At 41.8% G+C, this 19,724-nt stretch overlaps 1 protein-coding gene across 5 annotated transcripts; it reads left to right on the top strand.

Moving 5' to 3' along the window:
* Positions 1-122: 122 nt before the first annotated feature.
* Positions 123-17,949, top strand: LOC110535465 (U2 snRNP-associated SURP motif-containing protein). 5 transcript variants are annotated; one of them, XM_036935156.1, is made up of 25 exons: positions 123-141; positions 1,392-1,490; positions 2,027-2,138; positions 2,360-2,493; positions 2,611-2,681; positions 3,131-3,222; positions 8,074-8,109; positions 8,210-8,292; positions 8,483-8,648; positions 10,030-10,241; positions 10,647-10,690; positions 12,237-12,341; positions 12,456-12,522; positions 13,029-13,195; positions 13,339-13,501; positions 13,839-13,918; positions 14,090-14,177; positions 14,463-14,603; positions 14,906-15,182; positions 15,359-15,445; positions 15,575-15,771; positions 16,001-16,111; positions 16,485-16,609; positions 16,908-17,117; positions 17,380-17,949. In XM_036935156.1, exons 2-25 carry the CDS (start codon positions 1,434-1,436, stop codon positions 17,516-17,518), a joined length of 2,964 nt encoding a protein of 987 aa, XP_036791051.1. In that variant the 5' UTR covers positions 123-141; positions 1,392-1,433; the 3' UTR covers positions 17,519-17,949. The 5 variants fall into 5 exon arrangements, with proteins under 5 accessions (XP_036791051.1, XP_021476153.2, XP_021476155.2 ...); XM_021620478.2 differs by lacking the exon at positions 123-141 and adding an exon at positions 280-429; XM_021620480.2 differs by lacking the exons at positions 123-141; positions 8,074-8,109 and adding an exon at positions 280-429.
* Positions 17,950-19,724: the final 1,775 nt, after the last annotated feature.

Raw genomic sequence — 19,724 nt, forward strand, 5'->3', positions numbered from 1 at the left:
AATGAAGCATTTTTTTTCAAATAAATGTTTTCAGGTTGTCCGATTCTGAACGTGTAATATTGGCTTGAAAAATCGGATTAAAAGCCATTCATCTACAGGTCATCAATAGTACAAAGTTGGGTAAGGCCATTGAAATATCGGGTAAGCCCCAACCCCACAAAAAAATAAATTACCAATGTGATTTGCATTAGGCTGATTAATAGTTGTAGTTTTTTTTATCCAAACATTTATTATTACACGGCCACCATTTAATCATAATGGGTTTATGTTTTCTTTGTAAATAAAAGTATCGGTTGGCATCCATATTTCTGTATTCGACTATTTTGAATTCGGTGAAAAAACGTATCCAACAATTGGTAATCGATTAGAGTTAGTACAACCAAAATGGCGGACAGAACGCCTGGTGGTACGCAGAAAGCCAACGCAAAGGTGAATTTATTAATCGATGTTTACTTGATGCATTGGCTATTAAATATTATAAGAACTGTTTATTGTAGTTATAAACGTTGTACAGCTGTTGCCATATGTTCCCATTTATAACTAGTAATTGTGTACGAAAAGACCACGTAGCTAACGCTAGCTAAGACAGGCCCCAATCACCGGTATTTTTCCTGTCCCAAACATTGCAATGATTTCGCCATGTGTTTACATAACTGGATAATCTAGCTGCTGTATACTGGTAACTAGGATGGCAATTGTTTACATAACTAATTAGTATGTTTGAGTTGGTGTGTGATTTTGGTTGTCGCAACGTGGAGTATGAACAGTCACTACTAGCAAGCTACCGTTAGCTAACTCCACCCTGCACGAGTCCTTTGGCTTTGCCGCCTTATGAAGCAGTGGTGAAAAGCATTCGGACCCACCGTAGGCTGACTGCTAGCTAGGTAGCCAACTATCTCACTGCTAATACCTACTGGCAAACTAATATCCAATTCAACAACATCCGTAATTAGCAATAGTTCGCTATAGGCTAGCTAGCGCACTATTGCAACAAGCTGTCGCCTGTACATCAGGGTGTATTCATTAGTCAAATTCCGCTGCAAAACGTTATGCAATGGAAACCGTTTACTCTAGGAAGCAAACAAAGCATTCGAAACTGGGAGGGACCTACCTATATTTGTCCAATAGAAACGGTAGTTTTCGTTGCAAAACCTTTTCGGTTTTGGAGTTTTGCAACGGAAATCGACTAATGCATATACCCAATTACATTAGCCAGCTAACTTGGCTGCTTTACAGCTTTGACGGGTCAGCGTGCTAGTGAAACGAATGCCTTTATTAATGAGATCGAGCTAGCAACCTCAAGGGAAATACAGAAGTTATATTTCGGAATATTCTAACTAACTCGTTAACGTTACTGTGACATTCAAGTTTTGTTTTGTTTAATTTTGTAGGCGCTGCTGGAGAGCAAGTTGAAGTCCTTCAGCATTGGAAAAATGGCCGTGAGTAAGAGGACCCTAAGCAAGAAGGAACAAGAGGATATCAAAAAGAAGGTAAGGTTAAGACTAAATATAAGTGTTACACTGCAGTGGCAAATGCACCTTGCCTTTGATATGAACATCGTGTTCATTAGGGCACACTGTAACAACATGTTTTTGCAATGGAAAATAAAATACATTTCTTATTTTTTTGTCTTATCAAATCCTTTTTTGGGAGGCCATATACCCATATTTAGCCGATGTTATTGCGGGTGCAGCGAAAAATACTTGTGTTCCTAGTGCAGTAGTATCTAACAATTTACAACAATACACACATCTAAAGTAAAAAAATAAATAAAATGAATTAAGAAATATATAAATATTAGGACGAGCAATGTCGGAGTGGCATTGACTAAAATACAGTAGCATAGAACACAGTATAAATCAATCAAATCTAATTTTATTTGTCACATACACATGGATAGCAGATGTTAATGCGAGTGTAGCGAAATGCTTGTATATACATATGAAATGAGTAAAGTGGTATGTAAACATGACCCTGATGTTGTGACATGGCTTATGAGAGATGGTGTTGGTCTGGTCCTTGACAGGAGGATGAGCGGGCAGCTGCAGAGATCTATGAAGAATTCCTGGCTGCGTTCGAGGGAGGAGAGGGAAAGGTCAAGGCCTTCGTCCGGGGGGGCATTGCTAATGCAACTAAAGGTAAATAGAACCATGTCAACCTTCTTAAACAGCACAATATTATCAGGGATATTTTTAGCTAGATATTAAATGTTTAGATATGTTGTGTAGTAGGGTTGGGCAGTCAAATTACCAATTTCCGTTGTCCCCGTGTATGGATAGACAGTTGTAAGCTATTGTATTGTACATTCTAGTAAGAAACTACACTAACTTGTGTTGATGTACTGTGTTTCTTCCTACAGAGGAGGCTGCTTCTGATGATAAGAAGGGCAAGCTGTATAAACCTAAGTCACGCTTTGAAACAGCAGCAGCACCGAAAAGCAGCTTCCTGCCTTTGGAAACCCCTCCGCAGTTTTTAACATTAGATAAAAGACATGTATGTATCATCGCAATCAACATTTATTTTACTGTTGCTAGACTAAGCAAAGTCCTAGCTGGTCCTTTTAGCGGCCTCTTACAAAAAGTACAACTTTGTTGTTTATCTTCCTTTCAGACACTGAAGAAAACAAATGAAAAGGAAAAGAAGAAGAGTAATCTAGAGCTCTTTAAGGAAGAACTTAAACAGTAAGTCATTTCACATCCCTCATCTTTTGATCCCTGGACTCGGGCAGACGTAACATAGTAAATATAAATCCGAGACACTCCAATTAGTATAATATCGTATGAATTACAAATCGTACAGTATGTTACGAATTGCAATGCGTACATTGTTATGAATTGCAATTCATAGTGTTTTATGGAATGTAATTCCTCCTATATTTTTCGAATGTACAAAACGTATGATATCTTACACATTTCTATTTGTTGTGGTTAAAGTTAGTTAGGTGGCTAACACTAACATTTGTTAGGCAAGGGGTTAAGCAGCCTTCTGTCTTATGTAACCAAACATAACATATCATACTAATTTGAGTGTCCCGGATTTGCCTTTATTATGTTAGGTCTAGTCTGAGACCAGTCTGATGTACTTGGCATTGCACTGGATTGCATAATCTAATATTCTCTGTCTCTCCCAGAATACAGGAAGAGCGGGATGAAAGACACAAGATGAAAGGCAGAGTCAGTCGATTTGAACCTCTCTCCGGGATGGAGGGAAAACGCTCCTCATGTAAGTGTCTGCCAGGGTTCTCACCAGGTGCTTGAGGTGCTTAAAGTACTTCAATAAGGCACTCTGACATTCAGGTACTGGAACACCTTGAAAATCAGAAATGTTCTCAAGTTGGTACTTGACTTAAAATGAGAGGGGAACATGATCAAATGTGTTTATGAAAAATATTAGAAACATTTATTGTTCTTCCGAATGAATTTAGAGGCATACTACCAAGTTTTATTTACTCAAGTGTTTCATGTTGTGGTTGCAAGGTGAGCTCGCTCATTCCACCCACACTCCCACTCAGCCAGGCAGGTACAGAACTGACTGATTAGGCGCCACTTAACATCGCATTGAGAGCTAAAATGCCGGGCAGACGTAGATTCAATCCTGCCTTTTGTGCATATGGAACACTTTTGGGGACTTTTATTTCAGCTCATGAAATATGGAACCAACACTTTACATGTTGTGTTTTATATTTCTGTTCAATATAGTTCACCAACCTTTTTTTACCACTACATCACTGGACCCAAACAACCCACACTGTGTGAGGTGCAAAAAATGCTTCAGTTTGACATTGTGAGCATGGGTGTATCGTCACCGAAGATCCACATGAAGGGGGAAAGACAGAGTGCTTCATCCTGCACTGACATCAGTTCTGTATTGTGACTTTGTCAACCTCCAGAGAGTTTTTGCCAATCGGCGCCCGCAATATTCCGTTTTATCAAGCGGCAGCCGTGCTCTTGCCGTTCACGTGCCGTTTTCCCTCACACACAGCCCACCCGCCCTTCTCCCGACTGACGACACTAAAGCTGCCAGTTGGAAGCAAGATGCTTTTTCGTAGCTATTAAGTAGTAGATTCCCAAATGCCCAATAAAAACAGTCATTAAGCTGGAATTGTGTAGTGATGTGAATAGGAAATGTGTGATCACCAGTAGACATGTCCAAAAACTCTAGTGATCACTACTCAAATGACAAAATCATCAGTACTGACTTACCACTCATGTACACTACCGTTCAAAAGGGAGATTTGTACAGGGTAAAATGGATCTTGAAGGAGGAAGGCTATCATTCCATTTTGCAACACCATGCCATACCCTGTGGACGGTGCTTAATTGGAGCCAATTTCCTCCTACAACAGGACAATGACCCAAAGCACAGCTCCAAACTATGCAATAACTATTAGGGAAGAAGCAGTCAACTGGTATTCTGTCTATAATGGAGTGGCCAGCACAGTCACTGGATCGCAACCCTATTGAGTTGTTGTGGGAGCAGCTTGACCGTATGGTACGTAAGAAGTGCCCATCAAGCCAATCCAACTTGTGGGAGGTGCTTCAGGAAGCATGGGGTGAAATCTCTTCAGATTACTTCAACAACATCTAGAATTCCAAAGGTCTGCAAGGCTGTAATTGCTGCACATGGAGGTTTCTGTGATGAAAGCGAAGTTTGAAGGACACTATTTCAATTAAAAATCATTATTTATAACCTTGTCAACGTCTTGACACTGTTTCCTGATCATTTTGCAACTCATTTCATGTATTTTGTTCCATATGTTTTTTATTTTATTTCCCCTTTATTTAACCAGGTAGGCTAGTTGAGAAACATTTCTCATTTACAACTGCGACCTGTCCAAGATAAAGCAAAGCAGTGCGACACAAACAACAACAGAGTAACACATGGAATAAACAAACATACAGTAAATAACACAAAATAAAAAACGTCTATATACAGTGTGTGCAAATGGTGTAAGGCAATAAGTAGGTCATAGTGGCGAAATAATTACAATTTAGCAATTGAACACTGGAGTGATAGATGTGCAGAAGATGAATGTGCAAGTAGAGATACTGGGGTGCAAAGGAGCAAAAAAAATAATCGCATTATGGGGATGAGGTAGTTGGATGGGCTATTTACAGATAGGGTGCAGTGATCTGTGAGCTGCTCTGACAGCTGGTGCTTAAAGTTAGTGAGGGAGATATGAGGGATTTTTGCAGTTCGTTCCAATCATTGGCAGCAATGAACTGGAAGGAAAGGCAGCCAAAGGAGGAATTGGCTTTGGGGTTGAACAGTGAGATATACCTGCTGGAATGCGTGCTATGGCTGGGTGCTGCTATGCTGACCAGTGAGCTGAGATAAGGTGGGGCTTTACCTAACAAATACTTATAGATGACCTGGAGCCAGTGGGTTTGGCGACGAATATGAAGCAAGGGCCAGCTGACGAGAGCATACAGGTTGCAGTGGTGGGTAGTATATGGGGCTTTGGTGACAACTGGTTATGGGGATGAGGTAGTTGGATGGGCTATTTACAGATAGGGTGCAGTGATCTGTGAGCTGCTCTGACAGCTGGTGTGATAGACTGTATCCAATTTGCTGAGTAGTGTGTTGGAGGCTATTTTGTAAATGACATCGCTAAAGTCATGGATCGGTAGGATAGTCCGTTTTACGAGGGTATGTTTGGCAGCATGAGTGAAGGATGCTTTGTTGCGAAATAGAAGGCCATTTCTAGATAACATTTTGGATTGGAGATGCTTAACTTCTTAGGGCTGCAATCCCGTTAACGGGATTGATATGACAACAGCCAGTGAAAGTGCAGAGCGCCAAACTCAAAGAAAAGAGATCTCATAATTAAAATTCCTGAAACATACATGTATCTTATACAATTTTAAAAGGTAATCTTGTTGTTAATCCCACCAAAGTGTCTGATTTCAAATAGGCTTTACAGCAAAAGCACCACAAACGATTATGTTAGGTCACCGCCAAGTCACAGAAAAATTTGGCCATTTTTCCAGCCAAAGGGAGGAGTCACAAAAAGCACAAATGGAGATACAATTATTCACTAACCTTTGATGATCTTCATCAGATGACACTCATAGGACTTCATGTTGCACAATACATATGTTTTGTTTGATAAAGTACATATTTATATTTAAACATCTCAGTAAACATTGGCGCATTATGTTCACCAGTTCCAAAAACATCTGGTGATATTGTAGAGCCACGTCATTTTACAGAAATACTCATTATAAATGTAGATGAAAAGACAGTTGTTAGACATGGAAATATAGATACACTTCTCCTTAATGCAACCGCTGTGTCAGATTTAAAAAAAATACTTTACGGAAAAAGCAAACCATGCAATCTGAGTACAGCTTTCAGACAACAAAGCAGCCAAAAAGATATCTGCCATATTGGGTAGTCAACAGAAGTCAGAAATAGCATTATAAATATTCACTTACCTTTGATCTTCATCAGAATGCACTCACAGGAATCCCAGTTCCACATTAAACGTTTGATTTAGTTCGATCATGTCCATAATTTATGTCCAAAGAGCTACTTTTGTTAGCACGTTTGGTAAACAAATCCAAAGTCATGAAGCACATGCCCTAGTTGCAGACGAAATGTCAAAAAGTTCCGTTACTGTCCGTAGAAACATGTCAAACGATGTATGGAATCAATCTTTAGGATGTTTTTAACAAAAAAACATCAATAATGTTCCAACCGGAGAATTCCTGTGTCTGTAGAAAAGCAATGGAACGAGAGCTAACTCTCTCGTGACCGCGTCTCAGCCTGTGGCAATCTGCCAGACACCTGGCTCAAACAGCCCTTATGAGCCCCCACTTCACCGTAGAATCCTCAAACAGGTTTCTAAAGACGGTTGACATCTAGTGGAAGCCTTAGGAAGTGCAACATAACCAATATTCCACTGTGTATTCAATAGGGGCTGGGTTGAAAATCGACCAACCTCAGATTTCCCACTTCCTGTTTGGATTTCTTATGTTTTTGCCTGCCATATGAGTTTTGTTATACTCACAGACATCATTCATACAGTTTTAGAAACTTCAGTGTTTTCTATCCAATACTAATAATAATATGCATATATTAGCAACTGGGACTGAGGAGCAGGCTCTTTATTCTGGGCACCTTTCATCCAAGCTACTCAATACTGCTCTTGCAGCAATAAGAAGTTAATGTGAGTCTGGAAGGAGAGTTTACAGTCTAACCAGACACCTCGGTATTTGTATATGTCCACATATTCTAAGTCAGAACTGTCCTGCCTGCTGGACAGGCGGGCATGTGCTGGCAGCGATCGGTTGAAGAGCATGCATTTAGTTTTACTTGCATTTAAGAGCAGTTGGAGGCAACAGAAGGAGAGTTGAATGGCATTGAAGCTCGTCTCGAGGTTAGTTAAGTGTCCAAAGAAAGGCCAGAAGTATACAGAATGGTATCGTTTGCGTGGAGGTGGATCAGAGAATCACCAGCAGCAAGAGCGACATCATTGATGTATACAGAGAAAAAAGTCGGCCTGAGAATTGAAGCCTGTGGCACCGCCATAGAGATGTATGTTTTCATGGAACAAGGACATTTCTAAGTGACCCCTAACTTTTGTATGTAGTAAATAAGTAGTGAAACAATGTATTATTGAGTAGAACTTGTAAGTTACTGATGAATAGTATGTTTATTTTTTTTCTCATGTGGTTGTGGTGATATACCTGATCTGATGGCAACTAGAAACAATGGCATAATAAGAACTATTACAAATGGATGTTCCTTGAAAATAAATATTAGTGCTTGGACAGTGTGTTAACTGCCTTGTTCAGGGGCAGAACGACTTATTTAAACAAAAATTACCTTGTCAGCTCTGGGATTCGATCCAGAAACCTTTCGGTTACTGGCACAACGCTCTTGGGATATCAGTTAAGATTTCAGGCTAGGAAACTGTTAGACTATCTAAAATACATTAAGATCCGTTGGCTCTTGGACATGCCCCCTTCCTTCCTTCCTACAACTCATACTGACTGCTTCAAATCTCCACCCACTCCATTTCCTTTGCCTGGAAACAACATTTATATACTGCCTTTCTGCTTTTTTTAGTGGATAGTTCTTCAAGAAGAAACCGTCCGTCCAGTGGTAATTTGATAAATTTATACAGTGGCTTGCTTTTAATATCTAACATCTCACTAAGATTATATATTCTATAAAAGGCTTCTCTACTCTGCTCTCTCTGCAGTTTTGGATGACGCTGCACCTGGTTCCCATGACGTCGGAGACCCCTCTACAACTAACTTATACCTCGGAAACATCAACCCACAGGTAAACCATTTTATGGCTCATGAATGTTTTATATGCTTATTTATGCAATATGTTACATGCCTAATTGCCTATATTAATAGCATAAATTCTACTGATATATTGCATTACAATGTAAAATGACACTAATAACAACAAGTCCACATGCCCCGCTCCCTCCCTCTGCCTCTGTTGTTGTGGTTGCTGTGTGTAGATGAATGAGGAGATGCTGTGTCAGGAGTTTGGGCGCTACGGCCCTCTGGCCAGCGTGAAGATCATGTGGCCGCGGACAGATGAAGAGAGGGCCAGGGAGAGGAACTGTGGCTTTGTGGCCTTCATGAACCGGAGGGATGCGGAGAGAGCTCTGAAGAATCTCAACGGTATTAAAGCCTTAGTTATCATCATACCACTGACCGACCGCAATGCAACTTTACTCACATTACATCAAATAATGTTGTAATGTCAAAAGGTTTTACTGTTTTTTGTCTAGCTGTTCTGCTGCTTGGGCTTTCCTTTTGCTCTCTCTGTGGGACATGGGACTTGTAGAGTACACCAGCATGTATCACATGTACACTACCGTTCAAAAGTTTGGGATCATTTAGAAATGTCCTGGTTTTTGAAAGAAAATGACATTTTTTGTCCATTTTTAAATTAACATCAAATTGATCAGAAATACAGTGTAAACATTGCTAATGTTGTAAAGGACTATTGTAGCTGGAAACAGCATATTTTTTAAAAATCGAATATCTAAAGAGGCCCATTATCAGCAACCATCACTCCTGTGTTCCAATGGCACGCTGTGTTAGCATCCCCGAGTCACCTCTTCACTGTTGACTTTGAGACTGGTGTTTTACGGGTACTATTTAATGAAGCTGCCAGTTGAGGACTTTTGAGGCGTCTGTTTCTCAAACTAGACACTCTAATGTACTTGTCCTCTTTCTCAGTTTTGCACCGGGGCCTCCCACTCCTCTTTCTATTCTGGTTAGGGCATGTTTGCGCTGTTCTATGGAGGGAGTAGCACACGGCGTTGTATACGAGATGTTCAGTTTCTTGGCAATTTCTCACATGGAATAGCCTTCATTTCTTAGAACAAGAATAGACTGACGAGTTTCAGAAGAAAGTTCTGTTTCTGGCCATTTTGAGCCTGTAATCGAACCCACAAATAACGATCCTCCAGATACTCAAGTGTAAAGAAGGCCAGATGTATTGCTTTAATCAGGACAACAGTTTAACTGTGATAACATAATTGTAAAAGGGTTTTCTGATGATCAATTAGCCTTTTAAAATTATAAACTTGGATTAGCTAACACAACATGCCATTGGAACACAGGAGTGATGGTTGCTGATAATGGGCCTATGTAGATATTCTATAAAATAAATTCTGTCGTTTCCAGCTACAGTAGTCATTTACAACATTAACAATGTCTACATAGTATTTCTGATCAATTTTATGTTATGTTATGGACAAAAAAGTTTGCTTTTCTTTGAAAAACGAAGACATTTCTAAGTGACCCCAAACTTTTGAACGGTAGTGTATATGTAATGAAAGGGGCTGGTTATTCATCAGCAATGTATAGCACAAACTGGTTATAGTGGTTATAGACGGCCAAACAGGACATCAATGTTTTATTTTATTTGCAACAACATGACGTATTGGCATTCTTAGTGTATTCAAAACAGCAACTGATACAGTATAATTGGTAGTAAGATGTACAGTAATAAGGCAAATAGGCTGCTTGTGGTTTTTTTCACTGTTTCCAGCGAAGATGATCATGAACTTTGAAATGAAGCTAGGCTGGGGTAAAGGCGTGCCCATCCCCCCTCACCCCATCTACATCCCCCCGTCTATGGTGGAGCACACTCTCCCCCCGCCGCCCTCCGGCCTGCCCTTCAACGCACAGCCCTGCGAGAGGCTGAAGAACCCCAACGCCGCCCTGCTCCCTCCGCCCAAGAACAAGGAGGAATTCGACAAGGTAACTCTCCATGTCATGTCTGGGATGCTGCTGTGTACTGTATTAGGCCTGTCAGTTGTACCATGTGTATTTCTTAGGCATAGACCTAGTTTAGGCTATTTGTCATGTAGTGAATATTTTGCTCATCTTCTACTAGTCATGGGTTTATTCCTTTTAAACATTTCTACATTTATTGACCAAACTATACTAGATTTAGCATTTTGTGAGGTGTGTTTAGTGTATATAAAGAAGCAGTGGTAAGTTGTGTGGGAATTTAAGGACTGTATACATTTGACCTGAAACTGACAGCAGTAAAGTACTTTTTCATATGATGCAGTTTTTAATGCATTTAATATTTTTCACCTGTTGCCTTTTAACAATACTCACATATTCTATGTTTATTATCTGATGTGACTTCATATACAGACTCTGTCGCAAGCCATAGTCAAAGTGGTTATCCCAACAGAAAGGTACATGTTTTTCTTTTTTAAATTGATGTAAAAGTAGAAAAACATCCCATAATGAATAAACCCCCATTTTAAAGTTTGATCAATTGGATCACTGCATGCTACGGGGGGTCGTTCAGTATGGGTGAGCAATGGTTGAGACAAGCAGACGTAGGCTTATAACCCCATCAGGTTCCTGTTAGACTACAAGATACTCACTACCACAGCCCAGCTTTCTGCCGCCACACAGTGTCCATATGTTTTTCCTTTCACACATTCATTCCAACACTCCCTCCAAACATCAATACAGTCCATGGACCACCATGCCATTGCTTGTCTGACGGTATAGAGGACATCAAAGGAATTTTTACCACCACTTGTCAGTCGTCACATGTAGGCTAATAATATCCATGTTATGATGCTAGCTACATAACAGTCACATACCATACATACCGTGCTGGCTGTGGTTAGGTTGTTTAGACCGGTCTTGCACTCTGACGATTGCTCACTCCCACCGACACGCCCCCTTGGCCTCTGTCACCCAATCACGGGCTCAGCAACACCTGGCCCCTGCTCAGACCTCCAATCCAAACTTCCCGTTAGTCTCAATGACCTTTTGACATTGGCCTTGGTGAGCAGCACAAGTTGAACTGTCTGCGGCAGCGAGGGACCTGAAAGCATCATGGGATGGATTGGGAAAGTATACAGCATTTTACCCACCATGCATTGGTACGATCGGCTCCAATACTATATGGTAAATGTGATTTGCGTTGTCTACATATAAATGAAAGACATCCTTTGTTGTTGTGTTGTCCCCTTTAGGCTAATTGGTCCAACATGCTCCAATATTAGGCCGCTCTAAAATGTTCCAAAGGAGCTTAGGTCTAATTGCCCCCCATTTGGACATTTTGTGTTTATTCATACATCATTATGTAGTGGAATCATATGACCAGTAGAGAGCCTTTTGTTATTTAGCCTGTTTAGGCCAACAATCCTATAGTGCTTTGGTTCTTCATGCGAGTCAGTCAAGAAGAGTTGTCAGGCTGGCTTTGACAGGCTCTGTATGGGCTGATGCGTCACTCAATACAGAGTCACTCAAACCTCTCTCAAACATGATTTATCTTATCCAGCTTCACTGTCCTCCCTTCCTTATACTCTGTACTGCGGGGAGATGGTAGTTAGCGTTGTCTTGACCTGCAAAGATCCATACAGCATTTTATAACTAGTAGAAGTACTAACTAATGTTAGTTTTAGGCAGCTAATGGCTCTTAAAATTGGTGTTAGGTGCTCTTAGCATTTCTGAAATGATAAGGTCGGAAACATTTAGGAAGATGTTTCTTCCTTCATTCTTACAAATTAAACATTTTAACACATTAGATTAGTTAAGCTTATCAAACACAATGTAGGAAATAGTTTAAGTTTAGTACATGCATAGTTCCATGTGTCTTACACCTTCCATGTGTTACTTAGAGGCTGTACTAGGTCAGGGCAGCAGACACAGGCTTTGCCTTGGGGAGAAGAAGGGTCGCCTGCTCTGAATCCGTTTGTTTTAACTGTGTTTTTCTTCTAGGAATTTGCTCTCTCTCATCCACCGAATGATCGAGTTTGTGGTGCGTGAGGGCCCCATGTTCGAAGCCATGATCATGAATCGAGAGCTCAGCAACCCCATGTACAGGTACGTCTGTCTGTCTGTCTGTCGGTGCACGTGTTTGTGTGATCACTTTTTCAGTTGACACAATGTATTGTAGTACAACAAGTTGACTGTCATTCTGTTGCCTCTGTTGGCCAGGTTTCTGTTTGAGAACCAGAGCCCAGCACACGTGTACTACCGCTGGAAACTCTACTCCATACTACAGGTCAGTACGGACCAGTCATTGTCTGGCATCTTCTCCTGCATCACATTCTTAGACCAATTGCATCCTCCCTTTTTATCCTTCTTCTTTATCACCTCTGTTTTCTGTCCCCTCTCGTGACTGGTTAGGTTGAAAGCAGTATAGATCAAACACGCCTGTCCTCTTAATACCGTCACATTTAGAATGGGGGGTCTGTGGATGCATTGTTGACATGCTGCTATTTGATAGCCTGAAAACGTGACAATGGGGCTCCCGAGTGGCGCAGTGGTCTAAGACACTGCATCTCAGTGCAAGAGGCGTCCCTGCAGTACCTGGTTCGATTCCAGGCTGCATCACACCTGGTTGTGATTGGGAGTCCCATAGGCACACAATTGGTCTAGCGTTGGCCGGGTTTGGCTGGGGTAGGAGGTCATTGTGAATAAAAATGTGTTCTTAACCGACTTGCCTAGTTGAATTTAAGATATGTCCTCGTTAGAGAATAATGTGAATGACACAACTTGTCCCCACAGGGAGAAGCACCAACAAAATGGCGGACGGACGACTTCCGCATGTTCAAGAACGGCTCGCTGTGGCGCCCTCCTCCCCTCAATCCCTACCTGCACGGCAATTTTGAGGAGGGGGAGGGGCCTGAGGAGGAAGAGGAGGAGCCTGGGAAGAAAGGCTGCCTCAAAGAAGAGTATGTTCTCTGTTTATAATTTTTGCGATAGACTAACATCCTGTCCAGAGGGTTGTACTTGTACATCAACAGATTGGGCTAACTTTTACTTTTAACATTATCTATGCTCAACTCCTCTTCTTTCTTATCACCCCTCCCTCCAGAGAGCGTGATCAGCTGGAGGAGATGTTGAGGGCTCTGACTCCTAGAAAGGGGGACATAGCCGAAGCCATGCTGTTCTGTCTACTGCACGCCGAGGCTGCTGAGGAGATCGTAGAGTGTGTCACAGAGTCCCTCTCCATCCTCAAGACACCACTCCCCAAGAAGGTAAATAAGATAGAAAACAAGTGCCATACTATGTTCTTTAGAGAACTTTTTCTGCCATGTTGTATTGCATGTATATAGTGTATTGTTTTTGTGCTGACCTCACAAAAGGAATGTCCATGTATAAATGGCCAATAAATAAGAAGTTACTGTATTGTATCACAGTCCTTCTCTTGAGTTTGTTGCTTTCGTAGCCGGTTTTGCCTTGTGTTATTTGGTTTGGAAAGAGCTTTGAGTGGCACGTGTAAAATGTGCAGTCAAATAAATGATTTGTATTAATTAATCAGTTATTCCATTCTATCAGGGAGGACTGGCTGATAATTCCTTCCTTGTTTTTCAGATTGCACGGTTGTATCTTGTCTCTGATGTGCTGTACAACTCATCTGCTAAAGTAGCCAATGCGTCGTACTACAGAAAATAGTAAGTAGTGGAGTTTGGGTTCAGGGGTTGTGATGTTTGCTTGTGACTGACTGACTGGGTGTAGAGGACCCTGCTTGTTCATAGATTGCGTAACTTCTCAGTATACATTATTTGCATTATTAAAGCTGTTTTCCTGCATAAGTGAATATGTTAAACTTGTCCCTGACACAGCTTTGAGACCAAACTTTGCCAGGTCTTCTCAGACCTCAATGCAACTTACAAGACGATACAGGGTCACCTGCAGTCTGAGAACTTTAAGGTATATTTAATTGTATACATTTTCCGATCACAATTTGAGTCATGTTACCTACCCCTGTCTTTAAGAACTACACAATTATTTCAGGGCCCGTATCCACAAAGTATCTCAGTAGAAGTCCTGATCTAGGATCTGTCCATACAATCATAGTCATTATGGTCTAAAAGGCTAAACTGATCCTGAATCAGCATGCCTGCTATGATATGCATTGTGTTTAGGGGCTAAGGATTGCTTCTGGACAGGGTATTACCGTTTCACCTGTCTGTTTTATATCCTCTTGTCCAACAGCAACGAGTGATGTCGTGTTTCCGTGCGTGGGAGGACTGGGCCGTGTACCCAGATCCCTTCCTCATCAAGCTGCAGAACATCTTCCTGGGTCTAGTCAACCTATCAGCTGATAAGGAGGCTCCCGCTCCCATCACAGTAGAGGTCAGCTAGCATACTCCCTTTTCTTTTCAGGTCTTTCTCCTGATGTTACTACCTAACCTTGTTGTTAGATAATGAGTTGAAAATGTGTGAAGGTTTGTAAATGTTGTGTGATGATTTGTAAATGGTGTGTGTTGATTGGAGAATGTTGTGTGATGGTTGGAGAATGTTGTCATCGTTTGAACATGTGTCATGGATTGAAAATGTTATCTGAATGTTTGAGAATGTTGTGATTTGATCATGTTGACAAAGTGTAACGTTGCCCACGCAGCACTACTGCTCTAATACATGTCTCCTTTCAACAGAAACCATCAGTTGAACACCTGGCCCCTGGTCTACTGTCCCAGCCTGAGCCAGCAGAGGACATCGACGGGGCCCCCATCGGGGAGGATATGGATGGGGCCTCTCTGGAGGACGTGGATGGGGTCCCAATAGGACTGGATGGAGGGACCATGGTGGACGGAGCCCCCCTTGGCTCTGCCCCCCTAGGCTCCGCCCCCCTTGACAGAGCCCCGCAGGGGATGGATGATCTGGACGGAGTGCCCATCAAGGCCCTGGAGGAGGACATAGACGGAGTGCCCTGTGAGTGGCCATATGACCTCTATACTACCACATCCTCATAGGAATTATTAAAGGGATACTTCTTCCCCCACATGACACTGACATATTAGTTTCCGTACCTTGTCAACAGTCTATTGACTAACCCTGACCTTAGGATTGGAGGACATTTTTCTAACCTTGTTCTCCTTGTCTTTTAGTGGATCATGCTGCAGCCAAAGCAGCATCCTTTAAAGTAGCACCTTCAAAATGGGAAGCAGTGGACGAGTCTGAGCTAGAAGCACAGGGTGAGTGAGACCACAACTACAGCTAGTTTCTACCAAGCTAGGATTGCACTTGAAAGTGTCCTAAACCTGTTTCTATGGCTAGTTTCTACCAAGCTACAATTCTGTCCTAATTCTCTGTCTCCTCCTCAGCCGTGACCACCTCTAAATGGGAAATCTTTGAGCAGCCAGAGGAGAAGAAGGACGAGGATGACAGTGATGATGACACCAAGAGTTCCCGGTCAGAAGAGCCTCCGAGTTACCCCAACCCCATCAGAGACGACTTGGACTCCAAGACCAAGCACTCTGAGATGAATGAGGACAGACGCACCAAGCTCCGGGAAATAGAGGTAAACTAGTCAGCATTTTACTGGAAGCACAAAGTACACAACAGGTTATTTAGACGGCTGAAAATAAACAAGCACAGCTCTGAGTTGTTTGTATATTTTTATTTCTTTGGGCTAAATTGGTTCAAAGAAGTTTGGATTACTTCGCTTGTTCAATGGCCACACCCTGAAAGTTAATCCTGTCGTATTCATATCTAAATGTTAACATATACATTTTATTATTATCTTCCAGGTCAAAGTGATGAAGTTCCAGGATGAGTTGGAGTCTGGGAAAAGGCCCAAGAAGTCTGGCCAGAGTCTCCAAGAGCAGGTGGAAAACTACAGAGAGAAACTCTTACAGAAGGTATTACATCCTGACTGTCCTCTTGGTTCCTGGAGGAACATAGGGCCTGTACTATTGTTTTCCAACATTGCTATTGACCTTTTACATTCAGCTGGTACAGACGGTACGATATGTGGAACCATGCTGCTTATCTGATGAAGTACGATCATTGCTGTTTACCTCAATATCTGAAGTATCCTCTTGAAAATGTTTCTAAGCTATAAACTTCAGTTTATATCAAGGTATTTGATATCACACGACTACCTTGAATACAGTGGAAGTTGTTTACTGAGTGGACTATTGTAGCGAAATAACCAAAAAATTAAGTGAATTTGGATAATGTTGGTTTCCATTCCATAATATAAAGTTGGCGCCTTGTCTTTTTCTTTTGCAGGAAAAAGAAAAGGAGAAACTGGAACGAGAGAAAGAGAGGGAGAAAAAAGACAAGGAGAAAAGCGAAGCTCGCTCTAAAGACATCAAGAAGGAGAAGGAGGAGTCAACTCCAACCAGGAAAGACAGGTTAGTCCCTCATACATTGTGACACATTCATTAGAGACATGATAGCTGTGTGTGGTTGGATAATGGGGGGAAACTCTGGTAGAGCTGTGTAATGGGATTCTAGGAAATGACTTAAACGAAGGACTCCCAACTCATGATCAGGTTTAAAGTTCATGCTCCCTTGAAATACAGGGGCAGTTTAGGGCTCCTTGAAAAAGAGATTCATGTATCAATGGGATTCACCTAATAAAAACAAGCGTAGACCGTTGTAACATCATCACTGACAAAATATTTCATCTGCCGATGTCATCTCTGACAGGCGTGGCCTGTCTCCTGTGGTTGCTAGGAAACGGCGCCACAGCGGCTCACCCGGCAGCCCCCCACGGAGCAGCAGTAGACGGGTGCGCTCCCCATCCCCCCGCTCCGAAAGGTCAGAACGCCTCTACTCCAAGGACGTAGGGTCATCACGATCCCGCTCCTCCCACAAAGACTCCCCTCGAACCACCATCATCAAGAAGTCCTCCAAAAGGTACTAAATCATCTGTGTTTAAAACATTCTAAAAGTAACACTTTTATACTTTATTATACTGTCCCTGGCCTTTCTGCCTCCACTGTTTTGAGGATAGTGCTGATCTTCTCTTGACATTGGAGGGAAATAAACTTAAGTGGATTTGTATTTGATTGACATAGTCTTTGTGGTGGACCAACTTCCTGTAACTTCCCCAAGACCATTGCAGTTTGGTTGTCCTGGTGTCCCTCTGACTGTCCTGTCTGTGTTTTCTCTCCCCCAGGTCTCCCTCATTATCCCGCACGCCCAAACGGTCCCGGAGGTCACGCTCCAGAACACCCAAGAAGTCCACCAAAAAATCCCGTTCAAAATCACGGTCCCCACACCGGTCCCACAAGAAATCAAAGAAGAGTAAACACTGACAAATCACCCACCCCTCGTTCTGAACCCCCACCCTCTTCCCTCTCCATCCCTCTGCTGTGATGTATAAATAAAAGAATGAACAGTAGCAGCTCAGTTCCCTGCCTGAATGTTCCTGTGAAGAAGAGGATGATTAAGATGAGAAAAGGTTATGCACAGGTTGCCATGTTGATGCTCAATGGATTGAGAAATGTTGCCATGTAGGGTCTACTCTAAATGGATCCTTCCGGGTTGCCATGTTGGGTCTAAATGGATCCAGCGATGCTGTTTTATATTGTAAATAAATAAGTGTCCTGCCCACCACCCAATGGGATTCATCCTCGTGGTAGACCACACATCCTGTACCCAGTGTGAAGATGACTTGTCTTATTTCCATGCTGTAGTTTTCTTTTTTGTAGTTCACAATTAATAAATATGACTCATTATAATATTATCTTGTTAAACTTTTTGCATTGTAAATCCAAAATGAAAGCTTCAGACAAGCCCTGGAAGTTCTCCCCCTGCTGTTTCAGTCCATTTTCCTCCATTTGGTGCCTAATGAACGCTGCCCAGATCTGTTAAGCACTGGTATTTATTTAACACATGGCTGTAATGGTAGTGAGTCCTACGTTTTCACAGTTGTCAAGCTGTGGTGGAGACTGAGGGAAACTAGAAAACACTTGCGGCTCTGAACTGTACATGACAATACTGAAAATATAGAACCCCAACTGTTTCAAATGTGTCATGGTGAGATTGTCCTTTGTAGAAATCAACGTCCTATATGTTTATTGTAACTTAGACTACACACATCTTTAAAGCAATAACAACCATTTGAACGTTTGAAATTATGATCACAGTGCATTGAGTTCACTCCATGCTGGGTGTAGAGACCCTAGACCTGTCAGTGGTTCCACTATGGTGGATATATGGACACTCAATCACGTTGAACTCTGAGGGGTTAGATGATACGGTGCCATGGTCAACAAGTAAATTGTATAAATATTATCGACGTTGCTTACACTTGAGCAAACAGGGATATCATGAGTATTGCTACAGAACTTTTACTAGCCACTAAAACACATACTTTTTTTTATTATACTACATATCCACTAGATGTCGGTAAGAAGCTTTATAGTTCAGATATCTAGAGACTTCTGAAAATCCTGTATTTTGTCATTTGTATGTTTATCTTTGAAGTTTGCCTACATCAACGTCTCGAGCACAGAAGGCAAGCCATCAATCCTCAGTCCCTCTGACATGTTTCTGGGAAAGAATAGATATAATATAGTATATAGATATATATATAGATATATAGATATAGTATAATGTGTTATGAAAGGGATCGCTTACACACTATCTCTCACTCGCTCTCTCTGGGGTTCCTAGAACTGTAATTCATCTAACATATCTCTCACTCGCTCTCTCTGGGGTTCCTAGAACTGTAATTCATCTAACATATCTCTCACTCGCTCTCTCTGGGGTTCCTAGAACTGTAATTCATCTAACATATCGCTCACTATTTGTAGTGAGAAAGAACAATGTTCTTTGCCAGGATAGGATATGGGGTGTTTGCTGTGTAACCGTCCCACAGGGGGAGCCCCATGCTGAATGAATGATGTGCTGTCTGTTTCCCTTGGCCTCTATCTGGAATTGAGTCCTTGCTTGTTCAGAGCCCAGCATCTGTCCTCACAGATCCTCAGTGGGGTTTAGACCAGGATACAATGGGAAACTGTCTCCATGATGTCGGATGTGTTGGGTCCCATCCATGTATACAATACAGAGGGTGGGAGAGAGGAGAGTGTGTCCTGCTGAGACACTGGCCATTAATGCTATCTTTTGACAGAAGGCTTGGATGAGTCTCCTCTCAGGAAGTGAGAATCAAAAGCACAGATGTGATGATCTATAGAGGATGGCCCCATAAAGATAAGGGAAGACAGACTGTGTGCTTGTTTGTGTGGCCCCTTGGATAAAAACATGGGGACAAACGACTGATTCATACAACTCATTGGTTTGGAAGGTTAAGTAAACTACAAAGGCTCTGATGTCTTGAGGTTTATGGAAGTATATAGACCCCTTGGAGAAGCAATTCATTACTGTTATATTGATACCTTGATATGACGAGTGATATGGTGGTGATATGGCTGTATGGTTAAACTTGTATGATCTAGACTATGATCTATAGACCCATAGGCTAGACCGTAAAGCACCTGATATAAGACACATTGATGG

This window comes from Oncorhynchus mykiss, chromosome 11 (assembly GCF_013265735.2).
Source record: "Oncorhynchus mykiss isolate Arlee chromosome 11, USDA_OmykA_1.1, whole genome shotgun sequence".
In the NCBI taxonomy this organism is placed as follows: Eukaryota; Metazoa; Chordata; class Actinopteri; order Salmoniformes; family Salmonidae; genus Oncorhynchus; species Oncorhynchus mykiss.

What these genes read in the sequence shown, in the direction of transcription:
- LOC110535465 (XM_021620478.2), top strand. Translation starts at nt 385, where the DNA reads ATGGCGGACAGAACGCCTGGTGGTACGCAGAAAGCCAACGCAAAG. An exon ending in AGCTCTGAAGAATCTCAACG is followed by an intron (nt 8,649 to 10,029) that starts GTATTAAAGCCT and finishes CACTGTTTCCAG; the next exon opens with CGAAGATGATCATGAACTTT. An exon ending in CTCAGCAACCCCATGTACAG is followed by an intron (nt 12,342 to 12,455) that starts GTACGTCTGTCT and finishes TCTGTTGGCCAG; the next exon opens with GTTTCTGTTTGAGAACCAGA.